We start from the raw sequence: 21,360 nt of genomic DNA on the forward strand, positions 1-21,360 counted from the left end.
TTGATGGAGGAAGAAGATGGAGGAAGATACGATTACGGAAAATATATCGCTTAACTTTCCTTTCGTAATCGGACGACGTTAAAAAAGACGAAACTCGATAAGGCAAAATTGGTCCTTGATGGATTAATTATTTCTCGATCGTGGAAAATACGTGAAAATCATTCGAAAAGTGCTCGAGATACGATAGGAAAACAGCTCGTATCGTTCTCAAGTTGTTTTTATTTCTCGATGTTCTCCGTTCCTTCAATCGTTTTACATTTTTAGGAAACTCCGCTTTATCAAGATTCGGAAAGTATTCACGAGCGGCTTCTATAACTGCTTTCTCTCGGATTTCTCTTCAGCAAGAAATTTTTTCAACCGTGGGAATAAACGCAAGTCAGAGACGGCTAATTCTGGCGAATAAAATAGATGTCGTAATAAATCGTATCTTGATTCGTTGATTTTTTCCCATAGAAGAGCCGCGCCACGTTTGTATAGGATTGTGTCGACTCAGTGGAAGTTTTTCGGTACATCCTTGATGTTTTCTTGTACGTGGCGTACACTGACTCGATGCGTTATAGTTGCTCGTACGACTTAATTTATTCATTTATGGAAAATTTCCAGATGCAAATATTTGCAGAGTGCATATTATATGCAAAAATATACAAATTATTCAAAGGAAACTACATATCATATAAAATTATAAATGTGAATTTGAATAAACAACTACGGTAGACGTATAACGAACGAAAATCTTTAATAATAATTAATAATAATAATAATAATAATTCAAAGTTGTTGTAGGAAAGAGTTCGTGGAGGAAAATGAAAAATAATAATTAACAAACAATATGAAATTGAAAATATTATTCAAATTATAAATATAAATTATATAAATATTATTCAAAAATATATCAAGGAAAAAACGTACGATTTGGGTTGTTCTTATTAACGGAGTAAGCAATAGTTGGCAAATAATTATTATTTTTGATATATTTTTATTAAAAGAAAGAGAAAAACGGAAGACCGCCTTTAAAATTATGTATTTTTCAACAAATTTTCAACCATCGAAGATTAACGCACGCGGATGGGGAAAAATGAATGTACAAGAATTATCATGTAAAATTCAGATAAAAATGCATTTAAACCGCGTTGAAGCTGTGTTTATAGAAAATTCCGGTGAAAATTGCATAATTACGTGAACTTATTAATTGGTAATTACAGCTGTTATAAAATCTCGTATATGCATGACAAAATTTACTCCTTATTAGATATGTAAATTGTTAAATTATTAAAAATACGAGGAGGATTTATTAATTTTCAATAAGAAGGATAATCTTAATAAATTCGTTATGCTAAAGAAAGGATAAATTTCAATTATCGTGGACGACATCTAGTTCCTGACATTTTCCAGACACGCAACAACGGTCTATACTTGGCCATCATAAGTTCACGATATCTTGCTGATCTTCTGACTTTCTGGATCTTTTCGGCTATGCCATCCATGATCATGTCCAATTTCGAACGAGACGGTAACAGTTCCTCGAATTTGCATCTGTTACAAACAAAACGATAAGTACATCTTTTATTCGTTTATATCGTAGAATCGATATGATCTCGACAAAATTATGAAGCAATTACTTACTTCAGCATACCGTGTTTTAGGCTCGCGTCCACGAAATAAGATTCTACTTCCTCGTTTAAGTTTAAAATCGTACCCAACTGTATTCTACAATTGGTAAAATGAATTACGTAATAAATTGTCAACTGGTACCTCTTGCAAAATAATCGATCAACTGTTATTAGTGAACTGAGAAGTTATAAATTCTAGGCTATAGATTCGTAATTTATAACTTATCAAATTTCGCTAAAGCCATTAGATAGCTTTCGTTCCAATAGTCGCATCGACCATACGATACGAAATAAATTGAAATAATCTTATACGAACTATTATAACTCGGTGATATTCGTTTTAACGTTATATCGTAACGTCGAAACTGAGCAAAGTAGACATTTGGCGTTGTTTGTTTCCATATTACCTTATACTCTTCTTGTCAGCGAGGAATCGAAGTATAATATTTGTCCGATTGAAAATTTTTAAGCCGACATAGTCGTTCACGTTTAAGTGGATCGGTCTGAAGTGGTGAGTATCGTCGGAACGAATTTGTCTAAGATGCGGAAGATTCGAATAAGTTTCACGGACCAGATATAAAATATACGAATAGAAATAAAAATATAAAAAGATACGTATCTCTAACGTACAGAGAAATAAGAAAGAAACCTTTACGTTATAACAACGTGATATCGCGATTCAGATTTGTGGCGATAATATTTCGTCCGGTGGTGATTAAGTGACAAGAAAATGTAGCGTGAATTCGTATGGGCGAATTGTTGCTGCATCAGACATTAATGTTTATTCGTCTAGTCAATGTTCGCTGGAAGGAGAGAAGTTGGAAGCTCGCCGACGTCACATATAGTTTTAATTGAAAGACACGGTTATGAATGTTTCGCGTATTGAGGCGAACCCGTTGTAATTAGCAAACCCTCGGTGAAGCGCGATTATTCTACTTTTTTTCCTCAACGTACCCGGACTCGACCTCTTCTTCCTCGTCGTCGTGCTCTGGAACAACAGGTTTCAGCTCCTCGACCTTCTTCTCCTTATTTCGCGGACTCGCAGGCGATGTCGACGCTTTGACACTTGCGGAACTGAACGGATTTTGCGTCGAACACAAATGCTAATGAAATCGTTTATGAACATTGTCGAATTTTCTCCAACATTCCTACCTTTTTAATATTCTCCTCTCTGCCAGATCCAAAAGCTTCTCTATGTGCATTGCCGATTTCTCCTGGACATACAGATACTGACTTATGAATTAGTTACTTAATTCTTCGTAATCGTCGTAGCAAAATATAACAGATTTAAGATTAGAAGGTGATATGTAATTGTAAAAAAATTGGAACTTTTGGTCGTCGATTCTTGCGTTAACTTCTTTTGTTAACTCGCAGGCTCTCTATTTCCATGTTCATTCGTTTTTCCGTTATACTAATGCCAGATCAAAGAAATTCTTTGAAGCTAATCAAGAGTCTCTTGACGTTAATACGTGCAGAAACATTTAAATAATAGATGCATGCAATGGTATATACAGTTAGTCGCATCAATATTCGAACACAGTACCATGTTGCTATTCATTGTTTTGTATGATAATATAAGAGGGGGATGATTTTTAAATATCGTGTTGCATGTTCTATGAAAATATGAATATTCTACATTTATCGTAGCTTAAAATTACGTAAACAGTTTCTTCCTAACAATGATGTTTATTCGTACAACAGATTTTTACGTAACAAATAAAGTTACGCAAAACGTGACAAGCGTCCGAATATCGGTGTGGTGTAAGAGTAAGACGATCTTTTGTCGAACATCAAACACGTTGTTTGCAAGAAATTGTTTACGTATTTTCAAGCTGCGATAAGCGCCTCGTATTATCGTAGACGGAATAAGCAACGCGATATTTAAATCAACCCCTCTTATATAAATAGAGAGATAGTGCCATGCCCGGTTATTAATACGAGTAACAGTACGTTTACTTTCGTCTTTAGGTGCTGTCGCTAGAAATTGACTAAAGCGTGGAAACGCTTGTAAACGGTATTGTACATCGTTTTTAGGACGTTTCCATAATCAATCACTTTCAAACTAATTGAATAAATGTAGGAAATGGAGAAATCGACACCCACCAGATACACGATTTTGGTTATCGATTTCTTTTCGCGGATGTCCCACTTCCACGTCAGCGGTACTCCTGTCGGATTATCCCTCCAAATTCCTCCAATCTGGTTGTACGACAGCCTGCAGAAACAATTGGAAACTTGAACGGAAGGTGTCTAGAGCGACAGTAATTAAAAATTCCAGCGAAATTCTTTTCCAATACGAACCTGGTCGCACCGTCCTCGTCGAAGACAGCACCGTTGCCTACGGTGTCGAATACGGCGACAATTTGCGAACCTCTCTTTACTCCCATGCAATCTTTGCCTCCTGGGCTGAATACAGTATACATATCGTCTTGAAATCGATTTCGATCATTTTTACGCTTGTTTCTCGCTATTTCGCCGGGAAAGGTCTTTATTACGTTACTAGGGTTGCCGAAAGTAGCGTTCTTTTATGATCGCCAGATTACGTATTATTACGCATTTATGCGAAATTTGAAGGTGCAGAAATGGAGAAAATACATATAACAGTATTCTAATTTTATTCTATCATCGAGTAATTTTACTTACGATGATGGAAACATATCTATCGCGACCACTGTTATTACAACATTTTTCATTTTACTTTACCTCGTCATTTCTAGAGCTTTGCCCTAGTTTTCCTTAATAGTGCCAAATATCGTGATAACAAAATTAAGATTAAAGAATAATTTCGTTCAAAGAACACCGATGAAAATAAGTTCCGCTTTTCAGCAACCCTGGTATAATCGATCGTCCAGCTGGAGGTAAATTTTTTCCATCTGTTTGATCCGTTTGAAATATTTTAAACATTCTACGAGTGATAATTTAAAATTAGCAGAATTTCAATGCCAGAATATTCTAGATATTAATTTCCAAAATATTATTACTCCCTTCAATTGTACTGGTAAAATTGATAGAGAATCTAATAATAAGTACAGGTTGTACGTAATATTACTGTATTAATATCCATTTACTTGGATCAATGTGAATTATTTATACTAATAAATCGTTGTATAAACATATTTGATTTAAATTATACACGTATAATCTCTTTCGTGATATTCACAAATTTCATAATTAAATTTAATACGTTCTATTGACATGTATTTAACTCTAACCTTTAAATTATGAACATTCCAATATACGAATGGTAATTTCCTACCTCATTGCGCCAAGTAAATACATACTTGTTATGTTCAATGTTTTACGTAGTAACTAATCTTTCAGTTACAATTTATGAAAGCCTAATAAAATTTATATCAGTAGGAATCGATAATTACCCAAAATAAGATCATAATTTTTTGCAATATGTGCATATATTGGTAGATTCGTATTTTATGATTCTACGAAATTAGATTTTCTGAAAATGTATGTAAATGAAGCAAGATAGTCTCTGTCTGTAATCGCAGATTAATTAAAAAATTAGTCTACGGTATAAATAACGATCTTAAACATATAACGGGTATTAAAGATATATACTCGCACTATCTTATAGTTTCTACCGATACGATCGTGACGGTCGAGTTTTGTGGCAGTGCCAATGAAATTGCAAAATATTTCTCATAACGTATAATACATTCGTAAAAGGTTTTCACAAGTGATTGAATACCTTCGTCGGCAACTGCCTGTAGCAGCACGTAGTATCGAAAATAACTTTGCGAAATCGATTGATTAAATAATATTCGAAATTAAGGCCGAACGGCAATTACGCGTATCTGTGAAATTCGGTTATTCAGAATCACGTGACAACATATTTCAAGATCATTGAAATCCATGAGGTCTGTCATATGCTTTTTATGTAACTAGCAATAATTGCCTCGCCCTGCTAATTTACAACTTTCAACGAGATTATCGATTCCAATCAAAACACGTTGATACTTTACTTCGATAATTACATTTTCGATTTTGCGGTCTCTGGAGTTTAATAGCCATCTCTCCGTTCGGGTAAAACACTTCTGCCGATCCACCGGTGTGAAAATTGACAAAAATACGAGCTTCATCGTCGTAATACATTCTTCCATTGAGTTTGTGCTTTCCGAACCTGACAACCGAATCGAACAACAGAGGATGTATTATAAAAGCAAATGTGTAAACGTGCAAAGATAGAAAAAGCATTGTCCGATATAACATAAATGAAAGTGTTTTTTCCTCGTTATACGATATATTAAGATTTTCCTTGTGCCTATAATTCGCGATAGTCGAGTTTTCATATTCCGAAGCTCCTCTCATACTTGTTTTATTCCCTTTCCTGATTCTCTTCACTAACTTTTTAACTAAACAGATTATATTAGCAAGTTTAAACTAGAGGTTGTGCTTTTTCAACCTAACGAACGAGAGAACATATAAAAGGATTAATGATTAATTATAATAAATTAGGGAAGTTGGTTTGTAGCAACAAGTTAGTACGCGGCACCGTCTTCAATGCCATCTTGTTAGCTTTGCGCTTCAAACTAATAGTTAACTCGTTAGCAACTAATTTCGAAGTTTGTTTACAGTTGATGCGAATGCGATGTGAATCGACGAATTTTTAGTTTGTTCGCTTTCGCGTTACTTTGGTCTCGCGTTTTCTCTTCGTTCGATCGCTAATGTCGAATAATATTTAAATAAACGCAATGAGAATTACTTTAAAGAAATTAAAGCCAGAACTTTCTACCTTTCTACAACAAGGATACGATCATCGTACAGGTTATAGCGCGAGTCGCATCTTCTATTCCTTTTTTTAACGATACATGCTACGTTACTCTTCGTCCTCGCGAAATATTACTCGGTAATGGGCCGCAGCGTTGAGAAATCGTTGAGCGCTCATATGACTACCTACCAGGATAGCTCGCAAGTATAGCGTTAGATCGTCGATTCATCGATGCATAAAATTTAACGAGCTATTTCGCGTGATCGAATTCCACGGATGACGAGTTTGGTTAATCAAATTCAGAATTTCTGAATATATCAAGAATTTGCTATCCTCTATATTCGGTAATTTATTGATTGACGCTGCCAATAATAGAAGAAAATATAGTAAATAGTTGAAATGAAAATTGATTAAAATAAAAAATTGGTTTTTAGATTGAAAACATTACTATGTTACGTGACAACCAGCGGCTTTATAAAATATCGTAAATCTAAAATTTCCTAACTATTTCTTCCGATATTTTTTATGTGGTACGTACAATTATAGCTTTCTCAAAAATTATGGCAGATTAAAAAAAAGATTAAAGAAGCGGATTATTCGATAGATGCAAAAAACATACCTTATGATATACCTTAGAATGGTTATACTCTATAATACCTTTAATATCTTTGAACAAGAAATGTCTTATGAATACATACATATGTATACAGATTTACTTAAGTTACGAAAAAGAGTCGTAAATTCGACTTCGTTACAGCTTTTCCGAGAAATTGTAATAAAAATTTGCTTGTCGAAAAGAATGCCGAAAGTGCGTACTTTAACTTGGTTAAGGCTAAAGTACGATTACGCCTTGCGTTACGATTACGTTGATTACGTCGTATTGATTCGTTTACGTACCAGTCGAGACCAGGTTTCGAAGGCTTTGCTCGATACTGGATAATTTTCCTCATGGTTTTGGCAACCGGCAGCACTGTCCAACCGAGCTTCACGAAGTGCTGGTTTGATAATTGGTACTCGATCGGGCTTCGATCGTCTGTAACGTAGAAATTTCACGAGGATGCCGAACTCGCCACGCTGTATACAGGCAAACCACATTATTTGGATGCGATACGATAATGATGACGAAACGCTGCCAGGCCCTAAATGTTCCCGATTAATGACGATTTGGTATCGGACTTTGGTCAATCTCCATCGAGTCAGAAATCTCGATAATAACGTCGAATTGGATACCATTGATGGTCGAATCGAGATCTCGCGATTTAAGTTGAAAGAAAGTAGCTTTTAAATCTTCTTTCTTTATCTTACTTATCGAACGAAGAAAGTTGAAGCTAGTAGTAAGAATGAAAGTCGATATGTTTAACCTTTAAAATCGGAAAATTATATTTTTACATAAAGTACGAAGAAAGACCTGATAAAGCAAACTAGCTGCGTTACTGTGTAGGCTGAATATGTAATTTGCCGATTAAGGTGGATACGACTGGAAAATATTCAGCGCAGCAACTCAATTTTGTTATTTTATCCGGGTTTGATTCTAGACGTCGAGAAAACGAAGAAAATTCCTCTACAGAAATGTTTTTTGAGTTAAAAAATTTTATTTTACCATAGAAATACGTTACTAGCTGGCTTGTCTCTGTGAGCGAATCATAATAGTGGAAGTCGGCCAACTGCTATTTTATAGAAAATAGATTTCTGCGTCTATTATTATAAAAAATTCATTATTTTTACGCGAAGGAAACACTATGCAACAAAGATCAAATTTAAATAATTTAATTAATTAAATTGATCGCTGAAACTAAAGAAGTAATTGGATTTACGACACTGTATCGAAGAGTATCCATATATTCTCATGTTCGTCGTGAAAAATATCTGTAGCCTGATCAAATCGCGATCGATAATGTATTATACACGTACGTATAGAGATTGAGCTAGAGTGGAACTAGAGGCTTCCCGAAACTAAAACGTTATATGTCGAGTCTGCTATTTCGTCCGACGATACCTATCTCGTCCCGATCGGCGGTCGGTGCCGTTCGAAATAATATCCATCTTATACTTACGAGCGTGGATGTATTTTATATATCTGTCGTGCATACTTACATATTTTACATCCATAAATGTCGCGTGCTTTTTGCGCATTTAATGTGCCTAAATGTTACAAATCAAACTATTACGTGCAACGATTGCAAATCAGATATGTAAAAAATGAATTTTTTCGATTTCGGAATCTCGAATCACTTGGAAACAATAATTCACCTTACCGATTTGAATATCGCTGAATATCGCTCTTTTTTTGTGGTAACGAGATCCATACGTCTTGCTAGAATTATCCTCAGTTCTATCCGAACCAGACCGTCTATGTTCCTTCTTACTCGATTTGCTTGTCTCTTTCTTATTCTGATTCTCTGAATCGAGCGTTGATTTATCTTCGGCGCTGCTTACACCACGCTTAACTTCGCACGCAAAGAGAAATTTAATTGCATCATTACGCCTGTTACTCTATACGTTGTACGCGAAACTTCTTTCGGACAGACAACAAGTTCCTGAGTACACTTTGCGTCGAACTACACTCTCTAAGTTTTAATACTTTAGCTATTTTTTATATATAGCAATTTTTTTAATTCTCTGTACCAAGTACAAAAGCTTGGCGTTTAACATTCGTTAAACTGTAGATTACGAGAGATCACTGACGATTCGAAATTTTGCTACTCCTTCTCATAATGTACGTATACAGCCTAATGTAGGTATACCTACCGTCCCTATGTTTCTTCGTTAAGATAGACTCAGTTTCGTTCCTTTCGTTGCTCGAGCGTCCATCCTGCGTTCCACCAGATTTCAAAACTTTGTCTTCTTTGTCGAAGGTATAAGATACCACTTTCTTTCCATTGTCAAACGCATCTGCCTTCTTCTTCTTTCGTCCATCAGCCTCTTTACGCTCGCTTGTATCCGTCATTTCGTTCAGCTCGATGTCCTCCTCCGTTCGTGGCTTCTTCCTGTTTCGCCGGCCGGTTGTTTTCTCTTCGATATCCGTGTCTGTCGTCTTTTCGACCATTTTCTTCCTTTCGTTCTCTACCAATGTATGCCCATGTAATTTATTCTTTCTTCTTTCTTTAGGTGATTTCTTCGTTATCACCGATACACCTTTATCCCCTTCTCTCGATCGATGAACTCCAGTTGCTTCGGATTCCGTTTCCGAGAATTCCGTGTATTCCAATCGCTTCTGGCTCAAATACTTCGCGTCCCTTTTAATTTTCTTCATTTTTCCAGCAGCTGCTCGTTCCTCGTTCGTGTCACGTAAACCACGCGATCCACGGATCTTGTCGAGCTTACTTTTATACGGAACATCGTCACGTTCCTCCCGTCCATCTGGCGTGATAGGATACTCGCCGGTTCTGTCGATATCGCGGTTCCTCTTTATTTTTCCTCTCATCTTTCCCTCCAACGTACCAGCTGCTGTCTTTGTTAAATCCCTGCCCTCGGCTCTGTCAAATTTATCCCATTCCCGACTCGAATCGTCGTATCTTTCTATCTTTGTTTTCTTCGAGAACACTTCAGCTTCCGCGCGACGTGTCTCACCTATCTCACCGGCAGATCGATGTTTTATCGTTCGATCGGGACTCTCTAGATTTTCCTTCACGCTCGTACGCTCGTCGAATCTCGCGCTACTGTCATCATAATCTGTGACATCTACAGCCCTGGATATTTCCACGGAAGCGTATGTTCTTGAATCGTCATCGAATCGTTCGTTCCTCGAAGATTTCGATTTTGGCCTCCAGTCGATCGCTTCGTCTTTACTGGCGTCCTGTCGATCAGAGAAGTCTTATGGATCTGTCTTTTATATTGTTCAGATTTTGACCAAGTATTGTTTTCGTGTAACTAACTGACGTAATCGACTGACGTAGAATCCATTCTATACGGATGTCGTGAAATTTTTTAGCTTCGTTGCAGCAAAATGTCCCCTGGTGAAATGAAATCGACGTTTTGGTAAAATCAGGACAATTCTAACTCGATACGTGTAAGAGGTAAATGCACTATAATAAGAATTGAACGATCTTCTATAGTTTCTATATAGACAGCGGATTTTTATGCAATTATGAGAAACTTGACGATACAGAAATGCGCGTGATATGCAAAAGTATATAAAATATCTAAGGTATAGTACTGTTCGTAATATTAACATGCCTTGGTTCTATTCTTATCTGTGATATTCGTATTTGTGAAAATATGAATTTCTATAAAATTCCGCAGTCTCGTGTTTATCTCGCTTTCTGTAAAGAGTTCTAATATCTTTATGATATGTATCGACCGAGATGCGACGCGATGGAAGCAAAACACAGTACCTTATTGTAGATTGTAGTACAACTTACATAGATAAAATACGAGTTTTGTAACACTCTACGAAGACACAAACAAGTTGTCTCTACGTTAAAAATTTTCAAAATTTATATCTTACAAATAAATATTCACATTTTATGAATAATTATAGATAACGATAACGCGATGTTTGTCAAAATATTATTAAGGAAAATTAATGAATAGAATATACTTAAAATGTTATTTCGAAGAATAAAACGAAGAAATTGGAATACTCAAGTAAAGTTTCGAGTTGTAAAACGGATGACTTTTTTGTTTATTTCAATGAGGTAGAGGAAGCTTTGAGGCAAACTGAGACAACCTGTGTTATAAATAACTTATTAAGTTAGAGCAAATTGTAGGTTTAAAATTCGAAAATTTCATTAAAAAGTTCAAGATGTTTTAAACTTAACAAGGTTTAAAGGAGTTTATGAAAGTCTAGTAAAGATCCACAAACTTTTCTCTAAAGATTTCTCGAGGAGGTTCTTTCACTGACTTCGATTAAGTTTAAGAATTTTATGACAAGCAATATGTAACATTATCCAGGCAAAGTAAAAACTATACGTATATTTTTTCATCGTAAATCGTTAGCGTTATAATGATTTCTAAATATAGTAATGAAAGATATTCCGATTGAAAAATTGATGTGAAATGATAAACAACTACTTAAAGATACACAACTACTGATAGAAAAATCATAAAAATAGCTTTTGATTTATATGATTAAAATATGTATGTATAAGTATGTATAATTCTAATAAAATCTGCATATTTATCTGATATAATTTTTGTTCATATACACTATGCTAATATACGTATAAATAAATATTTTGTTGGTGTATCTGTCCTTATTTAGCGGATTTTCTCTATTCGCTAATAAATCTATTTGATTCTATTTAGGTTTCATGGTTCGTTAAAATTATTCAAGTCCCTAAACGTTATACGTGTATCCAATAAAACGTGTAATTAATAAAAGGCCCTAACGATAATTAAAAATTATATACAATTTTATTTATTATTAGGAGAAGTTTCTATTAATTTTATAATCAATTCCGTTTTTATCTTCGTTATTAGAGGCTAGTTGTGATTAACGATCGATATATCGTTATTAAATATTGAAATTATTACATACCCACTGTCGAGTGGTTTCATTAACCACACGATCGCAAAATCTACAGATCCTGAGACAGGGTCGCGATCCAGACCTCTTTTCGCTCCAGTCACGAATAAAGTTATTCACAAGATTTAGTATCAGCTTGGTCTGCGTATTGCCGAACGGTTCTACAACGACGTCATAAAAATCTCGTAAAACTCGAGAACTCGCATAATTAATACCAACTTCATTAGTAAACCTCGTAATCCCGTTAACTGTTCGAAAGGTCTTCTCGCCAGTTCGCAATTACTTTTTCTCCGTTTACGGGAACTTATAATTTAATGTATCGTTAGTTTCACCCTTTTCGTTGCTTTCCGCCCAATTTATCCGATTTATTTGTAAAAATACGATTCTTGATAGTACGCTACTGAACAAAAAATTACCTTCTAAATCCTGACCACAACAAATCAGCTTTCTCATTATTTCTTTTAAAAGGAGCGATAACGTTTGAAATTTTTCTGACATTGCGCAAGGTGCTAATCTTTCCAAAATACATAAGACATCTTTTATTCGACGTGTAATGTTCTCGATGGCACAGCACCTTTCTAAACACGTCATAATTATATCCACCTATTTGTAGTAAAACAAGTATACAGAAATGGTATATATTAGGTCATCCCATATATATAAAGAGAGAGAGAGAGAGAAAATAAATTCATATTTTAAATAATTATTATAATTAGACGGCTGATATTTATGCATAATAATAATATGAAATTGTCTTCTATCTTATGTAGCTATGATAATTATAAGGAATAGAATGATTTCGGTTCGAGTTAATCGCAATTTTGTAATTAAAATATAATATATAATACAAGTACGTGTCCTGACGTTTTATCACGGTAGTGCAGTAAATATCGTTGTCTCGATAAACAAAAAAATGATACGAAATATTAACAGCCGTAGGAAATGATACGATAAAATTGATAGTCGTACATTTTTCAATCAACGATTACGACGAAAGAAATGTTTTATCGTTATACGACATACGTGTGGTTCTTCGGGCTTCGATCGTGTTTTTAATTTGTTCGGGAAACCCGAAGAGCTACAAATGTGTTATCTAGTAAATATCGCGATTCTTTAAAATCTAAATTTGAATTATTACTTTGCGAACAATTTCTTCTGGCAGAACTTCCATATCTTGACAGCGAACGCAAGGGAACATATTACGAAACAATCCAGATCGTTGAGATCCCTTTTTTACGTTTCCACAGACTATTGATGTCATTGCCGTGGCCACAATATCCAGGGCTCCGTGTAAAGGAACCGTATCGTAATTCACGCCGCAACATTTCCCCTCGTGGATCCTGATTTTTTCAAATACAGTTATTCCTTGAGTTATTTTCTGTATATGATGCCAAACGAGCTGTTTGGCATCATATGAAATTATTGCTAATTAAGCGATCGTCGGACGAACTTGTACAAGTCCATAAAATTTTTTAATAAACGATGAGCTCTCGTGAAAATCTCCAGCGCAGGCGTTAAACACTCTGAGTCTTCGGTCAACCGAGTTTTCCGATAGTAGCAGAACTTTTTGCAAGACATCGCCACGATGAATTTCTAGATCTTCGTGCAGACTGTTCAATAAACTTCTATATTAACTTCTGCAATTATTAAATTGAATAATAATTTCGTTCTCCTTTATATTAGCGACCCTGTTAAATTCGTGCCACGGTACGATCATATTTTCCGGGACATGTTTTACGCGAATATGGAATGAATAATTTTATACGAACAAATTTAATCTAACGAAGGCATTTGGCAGTAAAAGATAGATTGGTATAAAAAGTGAACAGCGTCAAATTTTTTATTTTTTACATAGAAATATTACAAACGAAGTTTAAAGCATCCAACCTGATGAAAGTATCTTGTAATTATTTCAGAGTTTTTGAAAATTTAAAATAGTAGAGTATCAGACTCGTCCATAAACAAGCCGATTTGTCTATGGAACGTGAAAAGTATATGTATTTGGTTACGGAAGATTAGATTGCAATAAATAAATTCCATGCACCTAAATAATAACACTTGGTAGCCGATCATTTTGAAAAAACGCGAACGAACACATTACTCGACCCGATACGAAGAATTCATCTTCCCACCTTCTACTTTCAACAGAGAAAGACGTACCTAAATATATAATCACTTAATAAATCAACTTAATTTCAGATACGATGATGGCTACCAACACGTAAAGTCTCGTCCTTGGATAATTTCGATAATTTCGTAGCACGCGCCAAATCACTTTCCAGAATCAATCCATTTGTTTCTGCTGAAACTGACATCAATCGCCGCGGTAAATCATCAGTTCTCTTGACGCTTTTCATCGCACGGCTGTCGTGTAACAACTGACATTCGTCATATCGTACAGATATACGCGTAGTTGGTAGATACATCGATATTTTATACTGTTTCATACCGATGTTCGCGACGCGTTGTCGTCGAGACCGTTTCTTTTATTTGCATGCGCGTAGTTCGCAATAAAAGATATACCAACGAGCTGCTGATAATACGAAGCCTTTATATTCGTTTCGGATGGAATAATAAATTTCGCGAGTACCGTTTTGTGGACGAGTAAACGGAAGTTGTTACATCGACCAAGCGATCATCTTGCAAATTTGGTAGCACTGCGGTAGCACTATATTATATGTTCGTACTTTATATTTACATACTTTCGTATTCGATCGATTTTACGTTGCTATTTCGATTTTGTCAATATTATATTTATCATCAAAAACGTAATATTTGCACTTGTGTTAATAAGCCTTGATATCTGTATGGATTGCCCTGGACACTTGTTACATCTTTAAGACGATTATTCTGTCGATTTAATACCAATTTTTTATACAGTACACGCTTGCTATCTATCCTCGGATTAGTCTCAAATTTTGCCAAGATAATCGTGGCATTTGTGTTTTATTACAGCGCTAATGAAATTCCAAAATGTTCTCTATCACACACATAATACATTAATTCACAAAGGTTTTTCATAGTACTATCTACTTTGGATCTATTTCTAGGTCGCTCTATATATTATGTACCCGTAACTTTATTTTTATTACAGTACCTATTCAATTCCCTTTCGATTAATTTTATTCTTATTTGTCTCGATGTTTTTAGGTTCGGTGCAGGAAAACAGAATAATTTGTTTTATTTGTATTCTAGACAAAAATATGCCGCTGTATCCTAGCAACTTGTTTATTTTCGCCAGTTTACCATTTGATATTTTCGTATTGTTGCAGTGTCATATTTTCACATTTCCATATTTTTACGTGGTTATATGTTTATGGTAGCGTGGCGTAAAATACAGTAGCGCAGATAAATTAAAAAATACCAAGTCGGCGCAATATTCTTGCTCCACCCCCCATTGTCGTTGTCTACTCGGGACAACTTCCGAGACGAATAACAAATCGCGTCGCTAAGTGGAAAACTCCGGGTGTTATTTTCTCTCTCTCTCTCTTTCTTTTTTTTTATCACTCACACTGATTGCAAGAAAACGCGTGGGGCGGCCGACCGCGCTTGTATTTATAAAAGTTTTTACGGTGCCAGATATAATTTATCTGCCACCAAACAGGGTGCCACACTTTTATGTACCAACTCAGTTCCACCTAACTGCAATATTCATTTGAATGCGGGAAAAACAGGGATGTGGCAAGTGAAACGGAGAGTGGGAGGAAGACAGGGAGGAGAGATTCTGGCGAAATCGCTGTTTTAGCTAAACTTTCACGAATGAAAAAACTGTAAATGGACAAACATACCACTTGTGACGAGAAGTGTCGTGGAAAATTTTCAGGATTATTTCGTGCTTAAATTTTCTCGCTTTAAATATTATGCTACGGGATTAGGAGTTTGTGCTGCTTTTGCATAAATTTAAGTAATTTATTTAATAACGTTAAACTTATTTATAGCTTCGTATTTTCCGCACCTATCTCTTTTGCATCGAACCAGCCTCGTCCGTACTCACATTCGTTTCTTTCCCCTATTCTTCGTCTCTGCAGATCCTTAGAAAGCGGAATTGGTCATAAGATGGTAGAAAGTTAGCCACGATTTACGATAGTCTTGGAGAACACGGCACTTGCCGTGTAGTAGGTACTCTATATGTGAGCTGTATTAATATAACATCGCGACACGAAATATTAATATCGTCGTGGAAGTGCAGCAGTTCGGTATGCGTCATATGAGGTGCTTTCTACCCTCCGTGCAATAATCGTAAGAGGTAACGAAGCGTGTCTACGCGGCAGCATGCGAGGGTGGAACAATTTCCGACGGTAGGAATTTAAATATTCCACACTTGGCCGGTTTTCTAAGTCAAATGGCACTAGCGAGAAGAAGGGAATATTATCATCGAGAATCTGAAATTTCGCTGGGAGACACTCGATTTCCGTTTTTTCATCGCTGCCACGAATATGTTCCACAAGTATGTTTCAAAACAGCGACACCACTGTTAGAGGATGCATAAAACGTTTTGACGAAGGATAAATTGACAGAGAGGTAGACTGTTGGCAAATGGCCCGATATCGCATTGTCAAAGAATAGAGACTTTGTTTAAAGGATTGGATCATGCAGTTGCGAAGGGATCGATGCCTCCTGATAAGCGGAAGGTAAAGCACCGCACCGCACTTATCCCAGAACCTTAGAGGGGCGAAGTACTTGTCAAAATATTCTTTCTTACCATATACGTATGCCAAATAACTATACCAAGTAACGTCCACCTTGAATATTTGTTACGATATTTATAACGATATAAAAAAATTTATATAGAAAAGTTGCGCGGTAGATATAGAGGAGGATATACCGTAACGCAAATGCTTCTTTTGTATTGGGTGGAGGCCAAATTTGTTATTCCACATGGGCACATATTTCGTTTGGTCTCTTCAATGTAACGCAACGAATTTATTTTAATCGATACGCTATCTAGGTGGAAAAATGGTCCGGTACGTTTCACGAATATCGTAGCAATTAGTTGTTGGACGGTGATGAAAGCAGAAAGACGGACGAAAAGCCTAAAGAACATAATTCCTCGAGGCGTTCGTCGGAAGCTGCCAATTACCACATTCTCGCAGCGGTCGCATTCCCGGCAAAAGAAGATCGTAATTAGCGAAATTTTCTCGCGCCAAAGCTGGCTTCGAGCGTGGCCTGGTCAAAGAAAACGGAGCCGGTGTAATTACAGATAAATTCACATTTAAAAAATGCGTTTAGAGAAAGCATAGATTGTCGGTTATTGCTGATAAGTCCTTTGAGAATGGTTCACCTCGGAAATTACACTCGTGCAAGTTAACGTATCAAGGATGTGTCGTCACTCGGCCCGAGGGTGTCCAGTTAGTCGTCCTGAAAGCTCGGAAGTTCTGTGCCAACTCGTATCTGAGCTTGTTTCTTTCCCTGATTGCTATCTATGTTTCCAGGTATGTTTAATCGTTGTGCGAATCATGAATGTAAACGGGTATCGTTTACGTAACGATCGAATGTAAACGTTGCCTGAATTCTTTTTGCGGAAACAAAGAAATGACGACATTCGGGAAATAGTATCATTTTTTTTTAGTATCATATCAGAAATTCTGTCGCCAATCGTATTAATCTCTTCGGCGACTAATTTATTAAAGACAGAAAAAGATAATTTTTTATTTTTACAGAGGTATTTTGCTACGAAGTCGAAATAGAAAGAATCTGTTACAGAAATCCCTGATGAATAAGTCGATTAATTTTATAGATGAATATTTTTAGAATATACATGAACATGATAGAAATAGGTATTTAATTCCTAAACCAAATAAGAGGACATAGTTTTGATAAAGCGAGAAACATAGGTGATCATTTTTTTCTCTTCGTACATAGATTGAAAGAGATAGATAATATTAGAAAGTATTTCCAATTATCTAAGACCAATGCTGCATACATACGTGAGTTGTAGTACCTTTATGCTTGTCATTAACAGTCATCGATCTCGGCCGCTTTAAAAAGGATGTCAGTTCGCTGCATCGCAATATGGTAGAAAAGCTAATTTCTAGTACCTCCTAGTAATGTTTATAATGTTTCCTCTTATCTCGTGGTACTGAATCTCGTGGAACAGAGAAAACTGAACAACTATCCTAAATTGTTGAAAATTCGCAAGATTCTCTTACGTAAAAGAGAGAGAGAAAAAAAAGGAAGAGATGAAAGGTTTTCTGTGGTCAATCGTTTCGATTGACCGAGGGCCATCGATTCCTTCACCGACGGATTACCGAAATTACTTTGCGAGGAATATCCGTCGTCGGAGATTCGATTTGCGTCTTCGATTAACCGGGCCGCAATTTCGCGCATTTCAACCTGGCTTTCAATAAAGATAAACGTAAAATCTAACTACCGTTCGATCCCTTCCTTCGCGCCCTTTTCAGCGCTTTCTGCGGCGAACGACGTTCGGCGAGCGTACATACGGTTGAACATCGAAACCGTGAGAGCACTTACACGAGATGAGCTTGCGGCTGAAAAGCTTTGAGGAAAATTGCAAAGATCCTGGCGCGTCGAAATACGCTTCCGGAATAATACCGAGATATTCGCGGCGCGGATTTCCTGCCCATTTTTATCGCTTTTCATCAAATTACAGTCGAATGTGCTCTATTCTAAAGCATATATGCCACGGACTCGTCGTTGTTTCTCTTCGCTCGATTTACCCGAAATTCTTCCGCCGTTTCTAACGGCGTTTATCCGGAATGAGCTTGTCGAGAAACGAAAAAGTTTATCTCGTTGAAATTAAACGTGTCTACGTTGCCCCTACACGCTCCTCTGTACTCTGATTCTCTTTCGAGTACTCGGAGAATGATATCAATGAACTTACGCAGACTTTAAGTTTTTGCAGTAGCCGGGAAAAAACTCAGCATGTTGAGAGAGAAAATGTTAAATTTACATTTTCGTGTTTTATGAAAACGAAGATGTCTGTTATTTAACATGTACATTTTCCACGAGAGTTAAGAGTTTTTTTTTCGTAAAAAAACATATAGTTCACTCAACTGTGTTTATTATATTATTTACTATACCTTTGATGACATTAATATGCGTTTTCTTTTCTTAGCCGTTAACTTTCATAATCGGTGACTAAGATTTAGTCACTGATACTCTTATGGATAGAGCGAAGATTCTTACGCGTTTATGAGAAATTTAAAGGCGAAATAACGCGTGACATACTTTACTTTTTGCTTGCTACATTATTTCCAGAATATTTGGTATTTTGTTATTTTCGTCTATAATCATTCTAGAAACAGCTTGGTTCTGTAACTTGGAACAAAGTGTAAGTAAGAAATTATATTCAAATTCTATGTTTCCATTGATAATTTATAAACATATAAAAAGACATAAATATACGCTATTATATTACCGGATAAACTTTCTGTGCTCTATAGAAAACCTTACTCGACGTTTTCATCGTTCTAATATAGCCTACAAAACTTATTCCAAACAGCCATTGTAAACGCGAAAATAACTTGCCGAAAGGTTCCCTATAACGCTCGACCATTCCATTATGATGGACGATTTAAATCGTCGAACGCGTGCTCGTTGCCTATCGTTCGACGGTATCGAGTCGAAGGGAAACTTCCGACCGATTGGCAGTGTAACGAGTCCAGCGTATAGCTTTTGTCGATGACAGAAAAGAAGGGACGTGGCTCCCCTAGCGAATAAATTTTTCCTAATTTTCTCGCGAAAACGAGAAGAGGTAAACTCCTCGTAATATCCTGTTGGAGGTCGTTGACGATGTGAAGGTGAAACGCGGGCTCCGCATCAAGGATCGGTGAATGCAACCACGGATAGGTTTACCAACGCCCTCGGAGATCGAGGAGCTAATATTCTGTTCCTGATGAGTTAGCCCAGACAGTTTTGAATATTAGATTAAACGCCGGTCGATCCCCTGTCATTAGCAGGATGCTCTAATCAAAGTCGATCCAAAGTTCGAAACCGTTCAGCGGGTGGTGCGTCTTATTAAAGCGGAGACAACCCCTCCCTAGCATTTCCTTTTGGCTGCGCCGCTATCAGCTACACTTTCTATCCGCTATCCCGTTATTCGCATCGTCGGCTGCCTGTGCCACGTTTCACCCTGAATTAAAGGATCATCGTCATCGTGTGTGCTAAGTAGTTCATAGAACAGCTTTAAGTGAATCATCCTGCGCCTTGTTAGCATCAAAGAATCCCGCTCCTCGAGGTAGGTACACTACCTTATCCAACGACTACGATTTAGTATTTCGAATATTTAACCCTGGCCCGTTATACGAATCGTTCTTCAACCAACCGTATTTTTCTCTTTTTAATGTATTTCTTAGGTTTATGAAAAGAATTGAAAAAATTGTTATCGATACTTGTGAATTTCTGTTTCATTTTTTCCATTTCATAACTGTCCAACGAGCACAAATGTTGTTCTGATTTAGAACGATGTTTTTCATCGAACATTTAAATCCTTCTCTATCATCTATCATCTATCGTAACTAGTAAATATTACAAAGAAAAATGATTTGAATAAATTGTGTTTAGTAAATTCTTCTCGTGAAATCTGTATTAATTTTTAACAAATAAACTAGTATTTAATAATTTATAATAGTTACGCTATTCATTAATAACAATTCGTTATTAATTATATTTATCATTATATTTATTATTAATTAGTAACTATACTATTCATTTATAACAACATGTACCCGTTACTAAAAAATAATTATGCTTTTAACTTATAATAGTTTTCTTTGTGTAGATCGTTAATCTGTAACTGCGTGTAATCGTTAACTGTGTACCTGCTTGTGCCACGGGCTAGTGTGTCTCTTACCCCTTCCCCCACCACTTTCCACGATGCTCAGCGAAACGAAGGTACAAGGAGTCATTCGGTCGTCTCATTTCGTATCGATAACATGGATCGCGTTGTGTCAGGTTTGTAACGTATACTAACCTATTGATGGCGTCGCTTATTCATTATTATCATTACTAATGTTTTTCGTACTATTCATTACTATATTGTTTACCATCGTCTATATCTCGTTATTAATATCGTTTGATTAATATACGTTTATTAATGATTCATTGAACATTAAGATAATGAAATTAAGTGATTTTCTGAAATTCTTTGTTTTAATTTTTCTTCGGTCGTCTAGCTTCTATCGTAATCTTTCGTAATAAAATTTGAGTTTGATTGTGTTTTCATTTAATTATTTTCTACATTTGTTTTAACTTGTAGTTATTTTTGTGCAGGTTATTGATCGATAGCAGGGATAACATAGAAGTAACAGGAATAATAATATATGGACGCAACGACGATTAATGATCAATTCGATGAATTTTCATGGAAATTTGGTAATGTTTAATTTATTTTAACTAAGACAGCTGTGTATGAAGAATTCGATTGCCTTGTTATTCGAACATGGGTAACATTTGACGTACAATTTATATTTACTTTAAAATATATTTGATACATATTTCATAATAAATAATTTCGTGATTATTTGGAATACTGAGACGAAAATAAATACGATTAAATAAATCATTGTTCTAGTTCGAATATATGAAATCATTTTCTTGTT

The 21,360-nt window shown here is 35.9% G+C and overlaps 3 protein-coding genes across 3 annotated transcripts; all 3 read right to left on the reverse strand.

Moving 5' to 3' along the window:
- Positions 1-994: 994 nt before the first annotated feature.
- Positions 995-3,168, reverse strand: LOC117234623. Its single transcript, XM_033496019.1, has 5 exons — positions 3,154-3,168; positions 2,547-2,713; positions 2,018-2,146; positions 1,624-1,707; positions 995-1,533 (listed from the first exon to the last, which is right to left on the reverse strand). Exons 1-5 carry the CDS (start codon positions 3,166-3,168, stop codon positions 1,356-1,358), a joined length of 573 nt encoding a protein of 190 aa, XP_033351910.1. The 3' UTR covers positions 995-1,355.
- A 419-nt stretch (positions 3,169-3,587) lies between these two features.
- LOC117234624 lies at positions 3,588-4,678 on the reverse strand. The gene is made up of 2 exons (XM_033496020.1): positions 3,912-4,678; positions 3,588-3,825 (listed from the first exon to the last, which is right to left on the reverse strand). The coding sequence occupies exons 1-2, from the start codon at positions 4,031-4,033 to the stop codon at positions 3,588-3,590; spliced, it is 360 nt and encodes a 119-aa protein (XP_033351911.1). The 5' UTR covers positions 4,034-4,678.
- Positions 4,679-5,455: 777 nt separating this feature from the next.
- On the reverse strand, positions 5,456-13,378 carry LOC117234625. Its single transcript, XM_033496021.1, has 9 exons — positions 13,251-13,378; positions 12,939-13,140; positions 12,217-12,403; positions 11,813-11,961; positions 10,209-10,286; positions 9,082-10,129; positions 8,589-8,780; positions 7,231-7,366; positions 5,456-5,745 (listed from the first exon to the last, which is right to left on the reverse strand). Exons 1-9 carry the CDS (start codon positions 13,376-13,378, stop codon positions 5,553-5,555), a joined length of 2,313 nt encoding a protein of 770 aa, XP_033351912.1. The 3' UTR covers positions 5,456-5,552.
- Positions 13,379-21,360: the final 7,982 nt, after the last annotated feature.

Source organism: Bombus vosnesenskii, unplaced genomic scaffold (genome assembly GCF_011952255.1).
Source record: "Bombus vosnesenskii isolate JDL3184/JDL3185 unplaced genomic scaffold, Bvos_JDL3184-5_v1.1 scf7180000013305, whole genome shotgun sequence".
In the NCBI taxonomy this organism is placed as follows: domain Eukaryota; kingdom Metazoa; phylum Arthropoda; class Insecta; order Hymenoptera; family Apidae; genus Bombus; species Bombus vosnesenskii.